General features: G+C 42.8%; 1 protein-coding gene across 19 annotated transcripts in view; it reads right to left on the bottom strand.

The window, feature by feature from the left end:
* KALRN (kalirin RhoGEF kinase) overlaps positions 1 to 21,608 on the bottom strand; it is a 699,404-nt gene that overhangs the window by 361,837 nt on the left and 315,959 nt on the right. For all 19 annotated transcript variants that reach the window (XM_042232347.1, XM_042232379.1, XM_042232348.1 and 16 more), the window contains exon 10: positions 9,730 to 9,852. In XM_042232347.1, coding sequence (XP_042088281.1) covers positions 9,730 to 9,852 — 123 coding nt within the window. The remainder of the gene's footprint in view (positions 1 to 9,729; positions 9,853 to 21,608) is intronic.

The following is a 21,608-nucleotide window of genomic DNA, read 5'->3' as shown; positions in this document are numbered from 1 at the left end:
AACTGAACTTCTATATTGAAAATGTGTGGTTTTATAATTAGAAATTTACAAAAAAAATAGAAGCTCTATTTGGAAAAAAAATAAAGTGAGAGTTGAAGAAGCTCAATTTTTTCCATTACTCTGAATGGATTAAGCTAGAAGCATGGGTTCTGGTATCAGAATGTCTGGGTTCAAAGCTTGTCCCCAAAACTTGAATGACCATCTCTAGGCCTGATTTTTTCATCTGGAAATCGAAGACAACATTAAAATCTACTGCACAGAATTGTTTAAAGGATGAAATGAGATATTTCTTATAAAGGTATGTATTCAGTAAATGGCCGTTATTTTTATTACTTATTTTTACATGCTTATAGCACAGGTTTAAAATACTCTCAAAATGTTTTTATCCAGGAGAAATATTTTCATTGTATAATTTGCATACATTCCCCCATATGCAAATCCATCACGGTCTCCCTCTCCCTTCTAGCTACAACAATGCTGGCTTCCAGAGGCCTACCCTGTGGGCCTAGTGTCACAGAAATGAAAAAGGTGGAAGAGAAAGGAAGACAGTATGGTTTGAAAGCAACTGTTGGAAGACATGGTAATACGTGGCTTGCTTTCAGAATCAATACCGGGCAGATGAGGAAGCTTTTCTCTGGAACAGCTTTCCTGGTTTCCTTTCTAAACCACATCAGCGGTCTCTGAGGTCAGCAACTTGATTCTTCCCACCAGTGTGTTAGTCTCACTGTGCAAGGTAAATATGTTGTCACCTTGTGGAAGTAGTGCCCACACACTCGGGGCCCCTCCAAGGAAGACCACTGAGGCAGAGAACCCTTGAGAAGGGAGAGTGCTCTCTCTTGGTACCCAGACTCTCTCTCCTTCCTTCCCCTTTGCTGAGGCCCCATGTAGGCTTAGATTCAGTCCCATGACAGAAATCAAATGGAAGCACATGTCATACCAACAGGCTAGTCCTCCATATCGGGTCTCACTGGCAGCTAACCCAGCCTTGCCCTGGTGTTCACATTTGATAATATGGCTTTTACCCCTAGCCCTACCTCACCTGGTTCCCTAGAAACCCTGCCTCTGATTTGCAGCCCAGTAGGCAATGGCACCCCACTCCAGTACTCTTGCCTGGAAAATCCCATGGACAGAGGAGCCTGGTGGGCTGCAGTCCATGGGGTCGTGAAGAGTTGGACATGACTGAGCGACTTCACTTTCACTTTCCACTTACATGCATTGGAGAAGGAAATGGCAACCCACTCCAGTGTTCTTGCCTTGCCAGGAGAATCCCAGGGATGGGGGAGCCTGGTGGGCTGCCGTTTATGGGGTCGCACAGAGTTGGACATGACTGAAGTGACTTAGCAGCAGCAGCAGCAGCAACAACTGAAGCCTGCTAGCTGTTAAGAGAGCTTTCTATCTGTTAAGAGTCGTCTCAATGCAAACCACCAATCTTCCTCCTTAGATCTCTGAATACACTGACTCCCAGAGGCCCAATGCTTGTACCCCCTATCACCCCAAGGCTGAATGTACCATTACTCTATGCCTTTTCCATGGTTCTGACTGGTCATATTGGATGGACTCCTCTTGCATATGCTTAACCTGAGGGCCAAGCTTAGTTCCTGCAGCTGATCTTTCCAGTCAGGACCTGACCCATCTCAAAGGACAAGCCTACTTTTTCCAACATAATTAGGCAGACCAGGCAACACCTGGGGCTTCCCAGATGGTGCCAGTGGTAAAGAATCTTCCTGCCAATGCAGGAGATGCCTGAGACAAGGGTTTGATCCCTGAGTCAGGAAGATTTCCTGGAGGAAGGCATGGCAATACACTCGAGCATTCTTGCCTATGGACAGAGGAGCCTGGCAGGCTACAGTCCATAGGGTCACAGAGTCGGACACAACTGAAGCAACTTAGCACAGCACACACAGAGCACACCAGGCCGAGTCTTGAAAGGTGACAGTACGGTACATGCTAACCCTCCTAGAGGGGAGTGAGGCTTGGAAGTGTCCCATCACCACCACTACCATGATCACCACTGCTGCTGCAGAGGCCACCATTCACCAGGCACCTCCTAGGAACCAAACGCTCTATTAGGCACATTCCATGTGTTATTTCTGACCCTCACATCAGTCTTCAGGGGAGGTATCACTGTCTCCATTTTAGAGATGACACTGAGTCTCAGGGAAATTGATTATCACAGGGTCCAAGGCCAACAAAAGGAAAGAACAGATTGACTGCAAATGCTACACTTTTCTTTACTATATTGTAAAAATTACAACTGAGAGGGAGGTCTCAAATAGGCTCGTGGAGCTATCAAGGGGGATGTGGTCTGAAAACAAAGAGGTTTTGTTAATGATAGCCTGACTTTAGCATAAGGTAAAAAGAAAGAGACAAAATAATATCCTGGACTGGGTCAAGTGTAGCCCACTTTTTGCTAGGAAATGGAAATGAAGACTCAGGACAGATACTGGCCAAGTTAATTGTTAAATAAGCCAAGCTCCAGCAGAGAGCATAGCGAGCTATCACCAACTGTGGGTACATGTGTTTCAGATGAGGCAGGGGATAGGCAGAGAATAGTGAGAGGCAGTCATAGGATTCCACAGCCCTGGGGTCACACAAAACTTTTAGATAAGAAGATGTCGTAGAGGGTCATGTAGGTGACCCTGAAATCCAAGGGAATTCTTAGACACAAGGTGGGAAAGAGTGGCACTCAGCAGTCCGGTGGCCACAGGCTAACACGTGGCTGTCTGAGGGGTCACCCAGATTCACACAGAAAGGACTAGGAACTGGTTCTGGGGTGGAATTGAGCACCCTGCCAGGTCTGATCCCAGAGACATCCAAAGCTTTGTGAATCAAGAGACTGCAGCAAAAGGGTTGAGAGCCAGGGGTCTGGAGTCAGACTACTGGGATTTGGATCCCAGTTCCACCACTTACTAGCTCTGCCAACTCGAGTTATTATTTTACTTCTTTGCCTTAGATTCCTTGTCTGTAAATGGGAATGTCAATACCTAACTCATGGGATGTTATGAGAATGAAATGAACAGCGTCTGGCACATGGAAAGTACTCAGTGTTACTGTTATTGTCACTGTTGTTGTTGTTAGCTACTCGGTTGTGCCTGACTCTTTGAGACCCCATGAACTGTGGCCCACCGGGCTCCTCTGTCCACGTTATTACCTTTAGTACTGTTGTTATTAGGATCTCCTCAAAAGAGAGGAGGAAGAGGCAGGACTTGATGAGTGCTCAGAGATGAGCAGAAACTGGTCAGGGTAGTTAAACAGTAGGAAGGATTAAAGAGGAGACTGCATTGAGACTCGGGAGCATGACCTGCTCAGTTAAAACCCTGAGACAGCAGAAGCATAGAGTGGGGTGGAGAGAGCACAGAAGGGATAAAAGGTAAAACCAGAGAAGGCAGCAGTCAGGTTCTAAAAGGTCTATACTATCAAGAGCTTGAGGGGCTTTCTTGGAGTCTAGATGGTAAGAATCTCCCTGCCAATGCAGGGGACATGGGTTCGGGAAGACCCCACATGCTGAGGGGCAGCTAAGCCTGTGTGCCGCAACTACTGAATCTGAGCTCTAGAGCCTGCACTCTGCAACAAGAGAAGCCACTGCAATGAAAAGCCCACGTGCTGCGACCCGAGAGTAGCCCCTACTTGCCACAACTAGAGAAATTCTGCACAGACAGAAAAGTAAGAGCCAAGCCGTCTTTAAAAAAAAAGAGTCTGAACTTAATCCCAGTGGGAAGACACCTATGAGTACCATAACAAATGGAGTAACACAATGAGATGTGCATTTTAGGAAAACCACTCTGGTAGCAATTTGTGCATGGATTTAAGGAGACCATGACTAGAGTCAGGGAAAACAGGAGAATACTGTAGTAATCCAATCAAGAGACAATGAGACTCTGCTCTACGGCAGTGGTAAAGAAGATGGAAGAAAAGGGACATTAAAGATATAGAGTCAGTAGGATTTTGTGAAGGATTCAGGAGTGAGAGTCAGGAACAACTCCCACATTTCTAGCTCAAGCAGCTGGATGGTTGGTGCTGTTCACTAGCACAGGGAACACAGGGGTAAGAGTACACCTGGAAGGAGTAGAAGATGCTCAAATAAACTCTGGACACATGAGGTTGGAGAACCCTCTGAAAAACTGAAGTGGAAATGGCCAGACGGCCAGTGGGTTTTCAGACAGGAAGTGCAGGGTGAGACCAGAGACGAGACACGGATCTGCAAGCCATCAGAGCAGGGGGCCAAGTGAGAGTGGGAAAGAGTATAAAATCATGCAGGCAGTGTAAAGGGACAAGAGAAGGTCTGCGGAACAAATCCTGGGGAAAAGGAGAAGAGCCTAAGAAGGACCAGTAAGAAAGTCATGTGGACACCAAGAGATCTAGCTGTCATGGAAGGCTGACGATGGGGGATTTAAAAAGTGGCTGACAGGGTCAAATGCTTCAGGAAGACCAATTAATATCTAAAAAAGTATCCTTTGGATTTAACAGGCAAAAAGAAACGTTCAGGTGGAGACTTTGGTAAGATTAACCTCTATTGGTTAGCAAGAAAAGAAGCCCAATGGCAGAGGTCAAAGGGCATCTAGGAGGTAAGGAAGTAAGTGCCCATGCAACTATAAACTGTTCTCTTAAGAACTAGGGCTTTCAAGGGAAGAAGAAATGGGAAGTAGGGTTTCTTTTTATTCATTTTTTTTTTTTTAAGATGGGAAACACTTGAGGATGTTTAAGGAAAAAAGAGTTGCCTCTAATGTAAAGCCTCCCATGATAAGAAGCTCACTGCATCACAAGGCATTTCATTCTGGTTTTGGATAGTGTATAAAAAAGTAACTGCGGGTTGGAAATGATACATGAGTTAAGCTAAAATTAGCTTCACAATACCTTTCACCCTATTTCTTCTACAGGAAGAGTTCAACTATCAATCCTCCACCCACCCCAACCTTCCATACAAAAATACTTACTCAAAATAGTTGAACATATAATTGAACATATCCAGTTATTTCAATGTCGCTATCTTGGCAGGCTTCCAACAATCATAGCACAGTTTGTCAATATCCTTTTGAAAACATATTTTCTAGAATTAGGCACAATATTCTTATATGATCTAAATAGTGCATAAAGAAATTCTTATTTCTCTGGTTTAGAGATTATATTTTAATTTGTATCATCATTCAAATGTCTTTAATATTCCCCTTTAAGAGAAATGTCTAAACTCTTTCATCTAAAGGTCAAGGTTCTTGAGAGTCTTTCAAGCTTTTCTAAAATGATCCTCTCTCTATATTGTATTAATAGAACGCTTTGCTCTCATCAACTTATTAATGTTTTATTTACGGTGTCACAATTTACAGGAGATGCCAGGAAATTTGAGGGCTCTCATAACCACTATAGTTTTCCCTGAGCCAGAACTGAAATCATATCAGACATTCCTATATCCTCCATCTAATGGAGGAGACTATGGTCCTCTCGAGTCACAAGCATGGCTTTCTCTTTGCTCTCCTTTAATCTCTATTATTTCTTCATACTGTTTACTACCCTCAGGCTTGTAGATTTCATATAGATAAGAACCTTTCTAATATATCCTTAGCCCTCCTATGAAAAGAGTCTAAACAGAAAACCTTATACAATTGCCATTTTTTACTTATGCTTAATACCCTAAAGTCTCAGGAATATTTACATTTATCTTGTGTTAAACTCTAAGTACCTTACTTATTACACATGCCTTTTGTTGATATATGGATAAGAGAAACTACAAATATTGTTTACAATCTGTACTTTTGGTATTTTTTCTAACTTATGTTGACCTAAGGGCATTTCCTTCAGAAAATGCTTCTTTCTGTGTCACCTGTGGGCCTCACATATCTGGTTTTGGCTTTAATGGGGTTAATTTTCTCCTTCAATTTCAAAATTCACCTAAATCCTTCTAGACAGATCAACGAGGTTTCCTGCCAAGGCACATCCTTCTCCATCTTTACAAGATGCACTCTGCCCCTTGCCAGAAGTCCATCATCCTGGCTTTGCAGGATATCGTCCAAAAGACTTTTTAAAACATCATTTACACAGGAAATCATTTGTTTCTCAGCCTCCCTTCTTTCTCATAGTCACTACCATCATACAGAACAAGAGGCAGAAACACCACTTGTGCTTCTGAATCTCTCAGTGCGCCCCCCAGAACTTTAGCCATTAAGAATGGACTCTCAATTCTCTGAGTTTGCCGTCTGTTCCACACAGGAAGCAGCAAAAGTGGTGGCGGGGGCAGTGGGCAATTCACAGTCTTGATAAGAAGTTCTTGGCAGGCTCTATATAATATCTTGGATATTGGCTCTGACCTCCTCTCAATTTTCCACATCAAGTCTGTAGAACATGACCTTAAAAACCCTTGTTTGGGAATTATCCACTATATAAAATATCTTTCTTCTTCCTGACAGTGGTCATAAGACCCCTCCCATCAGCTCATGCCAGTAACTTCTCCCTAGTGAGGGAAGGAGAAAGAGGAATGTACTGAGTCCACCCCAATGGGAAGAGTGCCAGGCAAGCTCCAAAGGGTAAGACTGTCCCTCATTTCTCTGCTGTTTCACATTCTTCCACTTGCCCACTTCATGACATTAATTTATCAGCATTTTCCTGGCTTTCTCACCATTTTTTCCATCCTGCCTAAGAAGCTTTCATCATCTCTGAGAAACTGGAGTGTGAAAAAGTATCTACTTAATCTCTCCCCGCTCTTCCTTCTGCTTGCATTTGCAGCTGCTATAATTGGTTACCATCTCAGGCGTGACAAGAAAGATGGAACTTAGTCCAAAGGTCGCCACACTACCGCTAGGCAGGCATATTTTTTGGATCATCAAATGAACTCAGGCTTTATCTTGGTTTCACTAGATGTACTCCTTGAAAACCCTTAAAGAGTAAAGGTTACGTCCCCTCTCTTACTGCAGGACTTCTTAGAGGGTTAGAATACACTGGCTGCATGTTTTTTATTAGATTGTGAGTTCCGCAAGACAGAAACTATGCATTTGTTTCATTTTCTATGGGGACCTACACAGAGACTTGATGGGACATGGAGACTGAATTGTCCAATTCTGTGGACTTAGGCTATCCATCTCTAGGAATTATCCTATTCTACTCACCCTACTACTCTGGTTATAGTTAGCTGGTTAAGTTAGCTGATTATACTTTGAATATCCTTTAGGGGCAAGGTCATTAGTAGGTCCACTAAAATGTTTCTCTTCCTTTTTTTTTTTTGCCTATTTTTGACCCCAAGACTCAGAATGTACTCAAATGTATTTAAAAATGTATTCAAGGTTGAGGAAAAGCAAGGATCAGCTAGAGAAATAACTAACCAGAGATTACTGAATGAAGTACCTAATTGTGACTGTGTTTTTAATGTTTCTTTAACTCTTTTTTTTGAATGGTCTTTCAAAAATGTCACACTAGTGCTTAGCTACTTAAATGTGACTTGTGGCTTTGAGATTTTAAAATATATATATTTGAATGTAAATGCTTGTTAATTTTTGACTAAACCAGCTTACAGAGAGTCTGGCATTTCAGATAATGAGGTCATAAAGCAGACCATTAACAGAGTGGGCACAACTATTCTCTAAACCACAAGCATTTGAATATTCCCCTACTGAGTTATAGAAAATATCTCAGGACAAAATGGCAGCACCATTGCCCATTCTACCTCCTCAGCAGATATGGACGCATCTGTCCCCTGACAACTATGCTTTTATGTGTAGCAATTCCATTTCTATGCTCGTTTATACCGCCAGTGACATTTAACATGCAACATACATACACATTATATATATATACACACACACACACACATACATATATATACACACATATATATAATGTGTGTGTGTGCGTATGTATGTAGTAAGTGCTTTTAAAAATCTGATTTACTCTATCGCCTGAGCCATTTGATAAGTTTATGGGCAACTTGAGTCAAGTATCTGTCTGGACCAGAAGGGGTCTCCTGGTTCCCGGCTCTTCTGTTTGAGCATGGACAATCTCAGCAGCTTAGACTAGAAAGGCCTGCAGAGACAGCTGTTGGTGAGCCCCCTGGCCTTGACCCCTCCCCATCTGCCTGTCAGGCTGTCGTGACTGAGGCTCCCTTACTCACACAGCTCGGCTTCTACATAGGCTGTTGAAAGAGTGCCATCTGCAGGATGAAGGAGAACGCGTAAATATTAATTCATTTCCTTCAAATGAGTTAAAATGTGTTCAAAGGTAATCAACACAAGATTTAGGTTAAAGTCTAATGACAGATAATGAATTGCTACATTCATTCTTCACAGGTATAATTTCTTTCTATTTATTCTAATGACTGCCTTAAGTATCTTTACCTCAAAGAGTAACAAGCAGCGAGAATCAAAGGTGCATCCACTATCCCACGAGCGGAGAAGTGTTGGTTCAGGGACTTTGTGCTGCCCTAGACCTGTCCCCATGGGTAGCCATTTCTCTGCTCTTCCCTGCAGAAGGGCATATTTCCAGGCACCGTGACAGATGAGACAGCTCTTTTCCTGCTTTGATTCGACACAGGTTTTAAACTTGAATGCAGAAAATGGGAGCTCAGAATTCCCTTGTCATATCAGCCTTGGGTCAAAAGAATCATAAAATCATGAAGCTGAAAGAGGTTTCTGCACTCCATCATGACCCTCTGCAGTGCAGGTTCACAACCCTCTGTAGTGCTGCTGACCAGTGGCCCCCAGCCTCTGACTTCATACCATGTGTGATGCCCTTCGTGACTGTCTCATAACCAGCAGCCCATAACAACCAGCACAGGTTTCTAATGCTTTCACTGATTGGCACTGATCTCTAACTCAGAAATTATCTAATTCTGGGTCAAATCCATTTCTCTCCTCCCAGTGGCCCTCACCTAGTTGAAAACAGAAGCAAGAAAGACAGAGCCCTTTCCTGCCTGGATCACCTCCTTTCTCATCACTTGAGCATGATTGTCACACAATACAGGACAAAGCAGAGCTGAGGCAGCTGGCTACTGACTGTCCGTCCACCTGCCTTCATCATGGGCAGGGGTGGTTTTCCTATGTGGACTACCAATTCTAGGATGCTAGGCAGCTCCACTGCCCACTCCCTTCCCCAGAATGGGGACAGGGAACAAGACATGAATAAGGATTCATTTCCAGAACATGAGACCCAGCTCTAGAGGCCTATTTACAGGGCAGTGATGTACTGACTGCGCCTGCGTGTACGTGTCTCCTCTGCGGCCCACATCCCCTGTGCCCCTTTCTGGAGGAAACACTCCTCCTAAAAGCAGGAGGCTTCTGGAAGGCACGACACTCTCTTCTCTCCTAAAGACACAGTCTAATCAGGAAGCAGAAGCAGGGAGAGGTGAGTTATATCAAGAGATTACTTGCTGGCTGGACAAGGAAAAGTAATGCTTGTGACAGGGGAAGCCTCCCCACTCTTATTTTTCTCTCTGACCTGTACTTTACATGAGCAAACTGGCAATGGATTTTACACCCAATTCCTCTACCTCAGTAAGGAGGAGGAGCATGGGGTTAGGGTTACCATCCTGTACTGATACCCTTCCCAGCTACCTCTTCCCTGCCTTAGTTTTTCTATTGCAACTGTTCGCAGTTGACAAATATTTATTTACCATTCATCTAGTGATCCAAAACAAGGATCTCCTTGCATCAGGCAGGAAGGCAGCCCAGAGTGCCCCACCAAACACCAAAGCCACAGCCCTGGTCTCCTTCTTCGGGATCCAAACACATACAACCGTTCACAGCATCTCACCTGAGCCACCTCTTCGAAGTCATCATGCCTCTTCTGCAGGGCCCGAGCTCGGTGCAGAGACTTCCCGACCCCTGTGTGCTTGCTGAGAAAGGCCTCGCCGTGGTTTTCAATCCAATCTAACACCTAGTCAGAGAAGGAAGACAGAAACAATGACTTCTCGGCAAAAGGAAAGACATGTGACAATGTGTGTGACCGCTAGGCTATCAGAGTCCCATCCCAATTAGAAAGTGGCAGTCCAGGTGGAAATGTTCAATCCATGATAGACACAGGGATTTCATTACTGTCATTGGCAATATAATAATCCCACCCTTAACTAAGTTCAGTTCTTCCTCTTTGATCTCCAGAATATCCTCTCATTACTTGTTCAGTTTTCTCAGCCTTAATAAGCCCATTATTTTAAACAAGCTACATAGACCGCCAGACACAGTTTAATCCTCTCACAACTTTTGACTCCAACCACAAAATCAGACACATTTGTAGGAAATTAGGCAGTAATCCCTGGGTCAGAAAGATCCCCCTGGAGTAGGAAATGGTAACCCACTCCAGTATTCTTGCCTGGAAAATTCCATAGACAAAAGTGCCTGCCAGACTACAGTCCATGGGGTCACAAAAGAGTTAGACATCAATGAACCACTGAGCACACACACAGGCAGTGCCAGGCAGCTCCTTGGCTCTCACTCCACCACAAAAATGCTCATGGAAGTGGCACTAAGTCATGGGGACCCTGCCTCATTGCTCTCCTGGGACTCCCTCCCTAATTCTGGGGGTAAAGTCCAGAGTAGCCAATCCCCAACTGGAACTGTACCAAAGATAGCCAATCACCAGGACAGTTGTGTTCTCTGGCTTCTTTTCATCTTTCTCCTCAATCAGCATCAACCAATCAACCAAATAAAGGTCTTTAGCATCGCTAAAGGTCTACTGCTAGACCTTAGCAGTAGAGACTCCATGTTCTCCAGACTTAAGGTCTAGTGGTTGGCCTTAAGACATTTTCCCTGGAGTTGAGGGCAGCTGAAAAAGAGGTGACTGAAGCAGTAGAGGGATGGGTGAGGGAATGCTGAGAAGGTGAGAAAATATGTTGTCCTGAGGGTCACTTGACAGGAGGAGTGGGTGCCCCTTAGTAAAACCCTTGAAATATAGGCAGGATCAAAGCCTGGAGTCCCTTTTGCATTTGTCCACATCAGTTCAGTTCAGTTACTCAGTCGTGTCTGCCTCTTTGTGACCCCATGAATCACAGCATGCCAGGCCTCCATCACAAAAATGTGGGTCTCCCAGAGAGAAGGGAAGCAGTTCATCTGGGCTCTGAGAAGTTGGCACTCAATAAATCAAATGGCCACAATTAAATCAGAATTGCAGGGCAGACACACCTGTTGCAGATCCTACCAAGATTCAACTAATTTGACTCTGCTCCTACTACAGTAAACTTCAGCTAAACATTTGATTAATGAGGTACTAGTTTTCCCAGATTTTAGAAGGACTTTTGGGAAAATGATTCAGATGGACTAGGCCTGTTTAAAGGGTACTTTAATGCTGTTTCTTTTACAGATTGTCCTGTGGTAAGCAGAGAGACCAAATCATTGCCTGGATTGCAGGCATGGGAGTTCTGGTTCTACAGAAGCTAGCCTTTGGCTTCACAGCCTCTGACATTTGAGATAAATTAATGCCTGCAATTGTACGAAGTATGGAAACTTTCAATATCATAAAGTCATACCAAGATGGTATTAGAGAAGAGCACATATAAATATAAAAATGAGGTTTAACAAAAGTACATGGTACAAAGCCAAGTCAGGTAATCATCCATGAAAATAAAGGGGAAAAAAGCCTTTTCAAAAATGACTTTATCTAAACATTTAGTGTAAAGAGCTTAAACATTTTAGCAAAAAGAATTTATATATAACACAGGAAACTATATTCAATATCTTGTAATAATCAATAATGGAAATGAATGTGAAAATATATATATATAAAACTGAATCACTTTGCTGTACACCTGACTCTAACACAATATTGTAAATCAACTATACTTCAACCAAAAAGATTTTAAACACTAACAAAAATCTGACAATACTTTTTAATATTCTGGAGGCACATCTGCAGAAAGAAATTGCAATAGTAAGTGAACTGAATTTTTACCTTTTGCAAACACTGAAAGCAGCACTGAAAGGAACTTTAAATATCCCTTTCTTAGAATAAAGAAGAGCCTACTTTTCTTTTGAGTTACTTATGGTGATATTTCAGCAAAAAAAATCAGGAGAGTGCATTTTTACTTGACTTACCACAATTTGATCCACAGTTCTGTATAGTAAAAGGAATGATGGGTATTAGCATGCAAAGCCAAAGATAAACATTTCTAGTCACAAATTTTCCCATATATTGGGCACCATGGATGGTGCAACTTTATAATTTTTATGCATATTTAAACTTTCATTAATCCCCTTTTGAGAATGAACTGAAGCTTGGAGATAATTTTTATATACAAAAGAGCTGTCTTGTAGCTTTTCACGAGTGCTTGGAATTTATGATGTATTTTTCAGATCATAATTAAAAAAATTTTTTTTGAGTAGTTAAGTGTGATCTACTTCTCTGGCAGTTTTTTCATGAATCTTATTTTGTTCCTTTTCATTTTCAATCTCTAAAATTTCAATCTATTTCATTTTCAACAAATATTCTAAATAATATTCTAAAGCAAATTGGTTAGAGAGAAATGTTTCAGATGTACTAGTTCACAAACAGTTAGCTTTTATACTCCCGGAGGGTGTTTTCACAACTTTTAAACATTTTCTTTTAAAAGCAGTTTGTTTCCTGTTTCAGTTATTTTGCTTTCTTTAAAATGTCAATTCATTTTCCCTTAGTGACACCTAGTTTACTTAATTAGCTCAAATTTAACCACTTAAAGTCTATTTCATATTTAAGGGGCTTTTACTTAGTTTAAACATAACTTTGCTCTGTGATGTTACATTGTCTCCATTTAGTCTAACTTCTTTCATTAGAACTGGAGCTGTGGGGAAAACAGTGTAACCTCACTGAGGCTTCAGGGACTGCAGGGAAATCAGTTTAACAAATATAAGAGCAAAAGCTTTAGGAAGGGAATAAAATTACTTTAGTAATACATAGAGACTGAAAAAGTACCTGAGGACAGATAAATGTAATCAATGAATTGTTCAAAATGATAATTTCTGACGATTTTGTTTCAGACAGTTCATAAGCTCTCTTGACCTTTGATTTCATGGTCCCCAACCCTGGTGATACAGGGTTCTAACATGTACTGCATAGCAGAGAAATGTGCTTGTGAGCAGACACCAGCAGTGCCTGGCAATTAGTGACACACTGTAAATTAATGTGCAGCATCGGAAGTCTAGTGAGACCCAGAACCTGAACATCACTGGCTGAAGAATAAATTGAGTTTCTAGCCTCACCCTGGACCCTATCAAAGTGTAAGCACCCATCAAGGTACCCCTTATTTGTGCCCCTTTATTTAATTTCTCTCATCTACAAGATCCTACTTAAAACAGTCAATTATCAGTTATAGTTAGGATAGTACAGGATGATAGGTAATGATACTATTGATGGTTTTGAATTGGTATCTAAGTGTTTCCAACAATAGGAGGTTTTCCTTTTATTTTTTGTCTGAAGGAAGGGTCCTCTGGATACAGAGAAGCATGTGTGGGATATGGCTATTCACATACTCTAATAAATATATATTGTTAGTCTCATGGCGGCCTAGTGTCAGGCCAGAGGACGGCCCAAGGTGCAGGATTAAACAAGGCAGGGCTGGCCCTGACTCTCGGAACTCAAGTCTAGGTGGGTAATGAGGACTAGATATGAAACCACACAATTCGTCATTAATTGCAAGGGTGAAAAGTGCCAACAGTCAGGGAAGCTCACTCTGAAGAAATGAGGTTTAGCTGAGACCCGAGAGACAGTAGGACTTAACCAAGTTAGCAGCTGCAAAGATCAGCATGGCTGAAGTAGGCTTTAGTAGGAAATGCGCCCAGAGAAGGCAGGTACCAGATAGAGCTAAGCCTTGGTGGGCTGAGCTTCATTCCAGTGTTTGGCCTAAGAGCCACTGAAGGGCTAAAGGAGGAGGAAGACACCATCAGATCTGATTGAAAAATTATTGCTCTCACTGCTTTGTGGAGAATCGATTGGATGAAGGCAGGAACATGGGTAGGAAAATAGGAAGTTCCTACAGAAATCCTGACAAGAGGCAATAGCTCAGATGAGGCCAATGGCAGTGTCTGTGAGGAGACAGGTTTGAGTATTATTTAGGGGACAGAATGGCTAGGATTTGGTGACTGGGCATGGGGGTGATGAAGAAGCAGGTGGAAGGTTAATCCCTCCAGGAGAAAGGCTTGAAAAACTGGGTGGAAGAGGAACTTGTCACTGGTGCAGAAGCAAGTGAGTCACAAGGGATAGCAGATGACAGATTTTTTCATGCTTTCTTTCAGTTTTCATACTCACATTCTGGTTTTGATAAATGACAGGTGTGTGAATGAATTTGAGTGGGAAGTAGCACCCAATGATAGTTCTCAGTCTGATTCTGGCAAGATGTGCCTTTAATTTCAAAGGAGTAATTTTATATACAAAGGTTTAAAAATAAACTATAAATTATTAATATAGCTGGATCGCAATGATAAAAAAAAATTAGGGATATGAAATCCATCTGAAGAATTATAAATTTAGGCTTATGTTGAATTAACCCTTGCATTCCTGAAGGCATTTCACTGGGGTATAATTTTTGGTAGTGGTGGTGTAGTTGCTAAGTAGCGTCCAACTCTTGCGACCCCATGGACTGTAGCCCACCAGGCTCCTCTGTCCATTGGATTCTCCAGGCAAGAATACTGGAGTGGGTTGCCATTTCCTTCTCCAGGGGATCTTTCCCACCGAGGAGTCGAACCCAGGTCTCCTGCGTCGCAGGCAGATAATTTACCAACTGAGCTATGAGGGAAGTGTTAACATGACATGTGAAGTCCTCTGTGACCAGCCCCACCCACCCCAAACCCCACCTCCAACGAATTCCTGTCCCACCTCTCAATATCCCCAAAACTGCTTATTACCTTCTGAGTTTTGTTCTTGCTATTTTTCACTTCACATGAAATGTCTCTTTTTCTCCCTACATCTACTTCCCAGGCTCCTTTGTTTTTATCCTTTAAGCACCATCTCAAAATCTCTAGTTTTGGAAAGTCTTTTCTAACATCCCACTCAGGCTGGGGGTGGTATCACTCTTCTCTGCTCTGTTCAGACTACAATTATTGCCCACAGGCTGGTCTCTTCCACTAGACTCTGACCTCTCTGTGATTCCTGGACATAGCATGGTACTTGGCAGAGGGGTTTGTTAAGACATGCTGAAGTCAACTCAGACTCATCCTCTCAACATATGGCTCTGAATGCCTCTAGCTCCATACTCCTTAGCTAGGACCCTCCCTTTCAATACCTCTCACAGCCTGCATTCAAAGTTCTCCCTTTGTGTGTATCCTCCCTCTGCACTGTCTCACTCTGCAGGTGGTTCCTGAAGAAGTACGAAGTTTTCACCATTGTATGCTACCCTTTCATCACTTGCTTGCCCGCAGTATCCCCATCAGCCTTGCACACGCAGGAGATACTCAATGAATACTTATAGACATGAACTGTCAAGTGCAAGCATGGCAGCCTACTGTCTCGGGGAAAGCTGTGCCAACCCATTCAGCCGGAGGCCTGTCCTTTGCCTGTCACTGGGGACAGTAGTCCTGGTCAGCTCAGGACTCCTCACCACAACAGCAGGCAGGTAATCTTGCAAACCACTTGTAAAGTTCTTCCTTTCTCATGCCCCAACTTTCCCCAACTTTTCCACCAGAATTAGTCCTTTCCCAGAACAGCCTTTTCCAAGGGAGACACTCACATCCTGAACTGGATTTAGGAGCCAATCTAACTGCCATTATGTATAATTCCCTAATCACTCCCTTTCTTCCTCATCTAATTGTGTTTATTCCAACTAGTATACAATCAAGACTCTGTTTTTCAGGGGAGGAGACAGTTATTTCTAGCTGCTAAGGAGAACAGAAAAGTCCTTTTGAAGAGAAGTATTATATTTTCTGAACAGTGGGCATGAATGCAACCAAATTAATGGGAGAAAATCAAAGGTGTAGCTGCTTCCTGTCCTGGGACTCTGATTTTTTTGATTCTTCTAATATGACAGAATCTTAATGTTGGAGAAGAATATAGCAACCCACTCCAGTATCGTTGCCTGGAAAATCCCATGGATGGAGGAGCCTAGCAGGCTACAGTCCATGCAGTCACAAAGAGTCAGACACAACTGAGCGACTTCACTTTCACTTAACACTGGAGAAGAACTCCAACTTAAAATGCAGGAGGACCCTGCATTTTAAGGCAACTACCTTTGAACAAAGTTTCAAGTTGGTGTCTAAGCTCTGTTTACCTGTGAGTGGTTTAGGTATCTAAAGCATCATTAAAATGTGCACCATAATAAATTAAGGGCATCATAACTTACAGAGGAACCTAGGTTCTTCTCCCTTCTCCCCTGATTCACCATGGTACTCTGACCATTCTCCTGTTTTCATGAATGCATCTAGCTCATTCTGGCCCCAAGGACTGTGTAGGTTCCATTTCACATACTTGGAACCTTTTCTTCTTCTTTTCTTTTTTTTTTTTTTTTTTTTGCTGTTTTATTTATTTATTTTACTTTATTTTACTTTACAATACTGTATTGGTTTTGCCAAACATCAACATGAATCCGCCACAGGTGTACATGAGTTCCCAATCCTGAACCCCCCTCCCACCTCCCTAGGATGCTTGGAACCTTTTCTTAAACACATTCCATGGCTTATTCATTTAGCTCACTGGCTATCACATAGCACCTATGACATATTTGTTTGTTTGCAGTAGTGTTTTTCTCTACTTCCTAAATATAAGCCCCACATGGGCAGGAGCTTTGTTTGGTTTACCGCTAAGTCCTCAAATAACATCAGCTCAATAAATTAGTGAATTAACCAATCTGATGTGAGAACTTTCTGTGTGATGAAGGGCAAAACCACGAAAGGAAATGAAGATGTTTAGCAAACAGCTGTGAAATCACAATTCCAACTCTCTGATTCCCTCCCTGGCTCTCTCTGATCAATAATCTTATTTGAAATATGTTATTAATTTTGTGTAATAATCTGATCCCTGATAAAATAGGCAAGATGTTTTCCATAAAGTGAAGAACTGCCCCACTCAGCTCCTACCTCCCAGCCCCAGCCCTCAACTCTGTAGAAGCCATTATTCTGAGCTCAGGAAGGAGAGCTGACGCGTCATCACGTGTCAACAATACATTTTGTCCTGTTAAAGACTCCAGTACACATGATGTGTGAGAGTACCCAGGACAACCCATCAAATCATTATTTCTGCTTCCTTACACAGCACACTGCATGTTAGTTCTAAAGGGGAATGGCTCATCCTTTGCCAACACCACCCTGCTCCCCATTGGCTGTGACTGGAGAGCATGTGGGCAACACTTGAAATGCCCAATTATCAGCAATTATCAGTTATCAGCAATTCATTTTCTATCTCATCTCTGGAACAAGTATGGTCAAAATAAATGTCTTGCTATGGCAGGGAAAGCTGTCATTTTTCCAAGAGGACTCAGCTGAAACTCATTAGCAGGTGAACAGATTATCTTCCCCTGAGAACCATGGTCCTGTCCCCTGACACATGTGATGCCAGGTGGAGGCCAGCTAGGAGACCAGCAGTCTTCCGCCCCTGCCCCTCCACTCTGGCCAGCCCAACAGGCTGGGGTGACTGGAACTCGTCTTTGTCCTTGGCAGCTCCCTGAGAGCATCTCCTCACCACGGTGCCTTGATTCCTGTTTATGGTATCACCACACTTTTCATCACTAAGGACTGAATCTCTCAAGTCAGAGGCTCTCAAACTTTAGAATGCTTCAGAATCACCTGGGGTTCTTTCTAAAACACAGGCACCATGTTATCCACAGATTCTGAGCTAAATAGTGTGGAAGAGGACCAGATAATCTGTTTTTAACAAGCCCCAACTCTGCCCAGATGATCTTAATGCCAGAGATCTGAAACCCTGGCAAGTCCCCTCCTAAACCAAGTTTTTAACTTCTCTATCCAAAACTGTATTCCTTTTATTATCCCACCCCTGTTCCTCTCAGGATTGAGGAACATCAAAGAAAAGGGCGAACTGAAACAAGTAGGATCTTCGAGGCCCTTTCAGGTACAAAAAGCCTCTCCATGTCCCCAGTTCTTGTTTGGCCTTCCTCAAGTTTCAAAGAGGAGGCTCATGTAGTTAATGGTTAGAACACAGGACTCCTGTTCCTCCTGAAGGGATACCGATAACAATCTGGTGCATATCTTTGAGTTGTTCTGCAGAAACTAAGACCCCCACCCCCCATCCAGTGGAGGGTGGTGATTACATGCTGACCACAAGCAGTAGATCCCAGACTGGATGGAAATAGAAGGTTGATAATTAAGATTCTCGAAACATCACCCTGTTACCTCACCACCAAACAATCAGAAGAATGTCCATGAACTGATCACATACCCTGTGTGTGTACTCCCAATGTTGCCTTTAAAAACCCTTCCCTGAAAACTATTTAAGGAGCTCAGGTCTTTTGAGCACCAGCTTCCTGTTGTCCTTGCTGGTCACCCTGCAGTAAACACTGTACTTTCTTTCCTTCTCTAGGCAGTGTCAGTTCATTGGCTTTGCTCCATGTTGGACAAGTGGACCTGAGTTGGGTTCTTTAACTTGTCCAAGAACCACACTTGGAAAAATACAGTTCCATATTCATACCTGACACTTCCTTTGCTTTCTATAACAAAATGGACAGCAATTTTCAGTGATGCTTTTTCATAAATACTCTCATATCCACCCTTGTTCCCATCACTTAGGTCAATGACTGTGATCCCACCATCTTCCCACCCCGACTCAGTCCTCTGCTGGCACAAAATTACCTCTACCCTTCACTCTGATAACATGTTTTCTCTGGTCAGAATCTTTTCTAGCTCTCCACTAGTTACAGTGGAATCTTTTATCCTTTAGCCTGGTATTCAAAGCTCCAGACACAGCACGTTGAGGTCAAGGACACGCTGAGTACATGTTTATCAGAAATGTCCTTGGATGGTGGCTGCCTTGTTGTTCAGTTACTAAGTCCTGTCTGACACTTTGCAACCCCATGAATTGCAGCATGCCAGGCTTCCCTTCCTTTGATATTTCCCAGAATTTGCTCAAATTCATGCTGAGTCGGTGATGCCATCCAGCCATCTCATCCTCTGTCACCCCCTTCTCCTTCTGCTCTCAATCATTCCCAGCATCAGGGACTTTTCCAATGAGTCATCTGTGCACATCAGATGGCCAAAATACTGGAGCTTCAGCTTCAGCATCAGTCCTCCCAATGAATATTTAGGATTGATTCCCTTTAGGATTGTCTGGTTTGATCTCCTTGCTGTCCAAGGGACTCTGAAGAGTCTTCTCCAGTACCACAATTCAAAAGCATCAATTCTTCAGCACTCAGCCTTCTCTTGGAGAAGGAAATGGCAATCCACTCCAGTATTCTTACCTGGAGAATTCCACAGACAGAGGAGCCTGGCAGGCTGCAGTCCGTGGAGTCACAGAGAGTCGGACACGACTGAGTGACTAACACACACACACACAGAGCTTTCTTTATGGTCCAACTCTCACACCTGTACATGACTACTGGAAAAACCGTAGCATTGACTATATGGACCTTTGTCGGTAAAGTGATATCTCTGTTTTTTAATAAGCTGTCTAGGTTTGTCATAGCTTTTCTTCCAAGGAGCAAGCGTCTTAATTTCATGGCGGCAGTTACTGCCCATCCACAGTGATTTTGGAGCCCAGGAAAATAAAATCTGCCACTGTTTCCACCTTTTCCCCACATATTTGTCATGAAGTGATAGAACTAGATGTCATGATCTTGGTTTTTTTGAATGTTGTTTAGTCACTTGTTAACAATAAAAGGGGAACTGAGGGCATTAAAGGTGTTTAAAATTACAGTAGCTCAAGAAAGCCCCGAGGCTCAGTAACTTTTGGGGAGGGACTTCTTCTCACTGCTTCTCAGGACCCACCAGCTCCCCACGCCTGCCAGAGGGAGGGACCCAAATCCTTCCTCGGAAGGTGTTCATCACAGAATGACCACTGTTCAGTCAGAACAGAAAATCAGAGTAAGCACCAAAGGAGAAGACCATGACAGGGAAGGGAACAGAAGGTGGAAAGCAGGGCAGAGAGGAAGGTGGGAGAGGTGTAGAGTGTAAGGGGTACTAAGGGTCCATGAAATTCCAGGCAGGGGGGTCTGAGCACATCAGAGGCAGGCCTCCAAGGCCCACTCCCCAGCCCTGCTAATTCTAGCTGGAGAGTACATGGAGAAGACTGAACATATCCTTTGGTACCAGCCTCCTCCCACAGGGAGAGGGATAGTGTCCCTCTAAGATCAGTGACACCAAAGAGTCAGATGAGAAAGCTTCCTCATCCCCACTCCAATCAGAAAGCAACGCTGACTGGTGGAGCCCTCTGTTTCTCCCCTCTCTACCCCCAGTTCAGCCAAGCCCAAACCTGCTCACTTTCTGGACACCCACCCTGCCCAAAGAATCATCTGTTGTCTACTTGAACATATTTGAATGACTGGATTATCACCATCAAAATTTAATTGAGAGTTTTAATACTGCTAAATACTACCATGGGCAAATGGAAATTATTCAAGATACTCAAAACCACCAACAAAGAAAACCACCAACAATGATGAGGTAATGTAATTACGGTTGTGAAAAATAAGTGAGAATGGGTAGGGCTTGTTTTAGGGGCATTGTGTTAGAGATAAATAACCATAGCAGGCCATTTTATAATAATGGAGCAGGTGGGAAAGAGCGTTTGAGTGTGAGTGTGATTGCCTGTGTGAGTCTTACTGGACAGGCAGTTTGGGAATGAATCTCATCTGTCAGCAGTTATGCAACCTTGGGCAAGTCTCATCCTTTGGGACCAAATAATCTATCTGGGCCCTTTGAGCAATGACATTCCAGCACTAACTTATAAACCCCTCAAGGGCAGGGGCTGTGTCTCTCTGCATTCCCATCATCTAGCATAGTGCCCAGGGCACAGCAGAGAGGTTAAGAGCATGAACTTAGAAATTTGGTGAAAGTGGGTTTAAATCCTTCCTCTGCCACTAGCTATGTGACCTTGTACAAGTTTACTTAACCTTTCTAAGCCTCAATTTCCTTATCAGTAAGATGAAGACCAAACTATTACCTGCTTTATAGTGTTGGAAGATTAAATAAGATAAGGGAAGTGATTAGATACGCAATTGCTCATAAAGATGAATCATGAGCTATGAATAATAAAACGTTTATAGACACATTTAATCTCAGGAAAAAAAAAATCTCAGGGCTGGAATCTCCTCCCTGACATACCCACCAACTACCACCAGTTGGCATTTCAGATTTTTGAGAATGATTCCTGCTGTGTGTGTTTCCCCATCTACCTGGGACTATGTATGCCATGGGTGAGCATTTTCCTTCTCAGATGCTTTAATCCTTCCTTTTTATAAGAAGAGTTCATTTCTAGACCCATCATCATTCCAGTCATTTTTCCCTAAGCATGCAATTTGTGACCTAAAGTGCTCACCTTTTATTATGCAAAGCTGTTAATTGGATTATACAATGCCCAAACTGGTTTAGTATGATTAAGGGGCTTTAGTCACTACAGCTAGTAAAAGATCGACTATCTGGAGTTTGAAAAAATTACCATCAAATCCTTTTTACACACTGTTTGGCAGGCAAAAACTGACACAGTAAAAGCTATAGCTTTCCATATGAAGCTTCAGTAAAAACTGAGAGAAACAGGTGAGATTCCTTTGTAGTACAGAACTATGGATTTTAATA

Source organism: Ovis aries, chromosome 1 (assembly GCF_016772045.2).
Source record: "Ovis aries strain OAR_USU_Benz2616 breed Rambouillet chromosome 1, ARS-UI_Ramb_v3.0, whole genome shotgun sequence".
NCBI classification, from domain to species: domain Eukaryota; kingdom Metazoa; phylum Chordata; class Mammalia; order Artiodactyla; family Bovidae; genus Ovis; species Ovis aries.
Note: the sequence above shows the minus strand (reverse complement) of the source record. Positions and strands in the feature narration are given on the sequence as shown.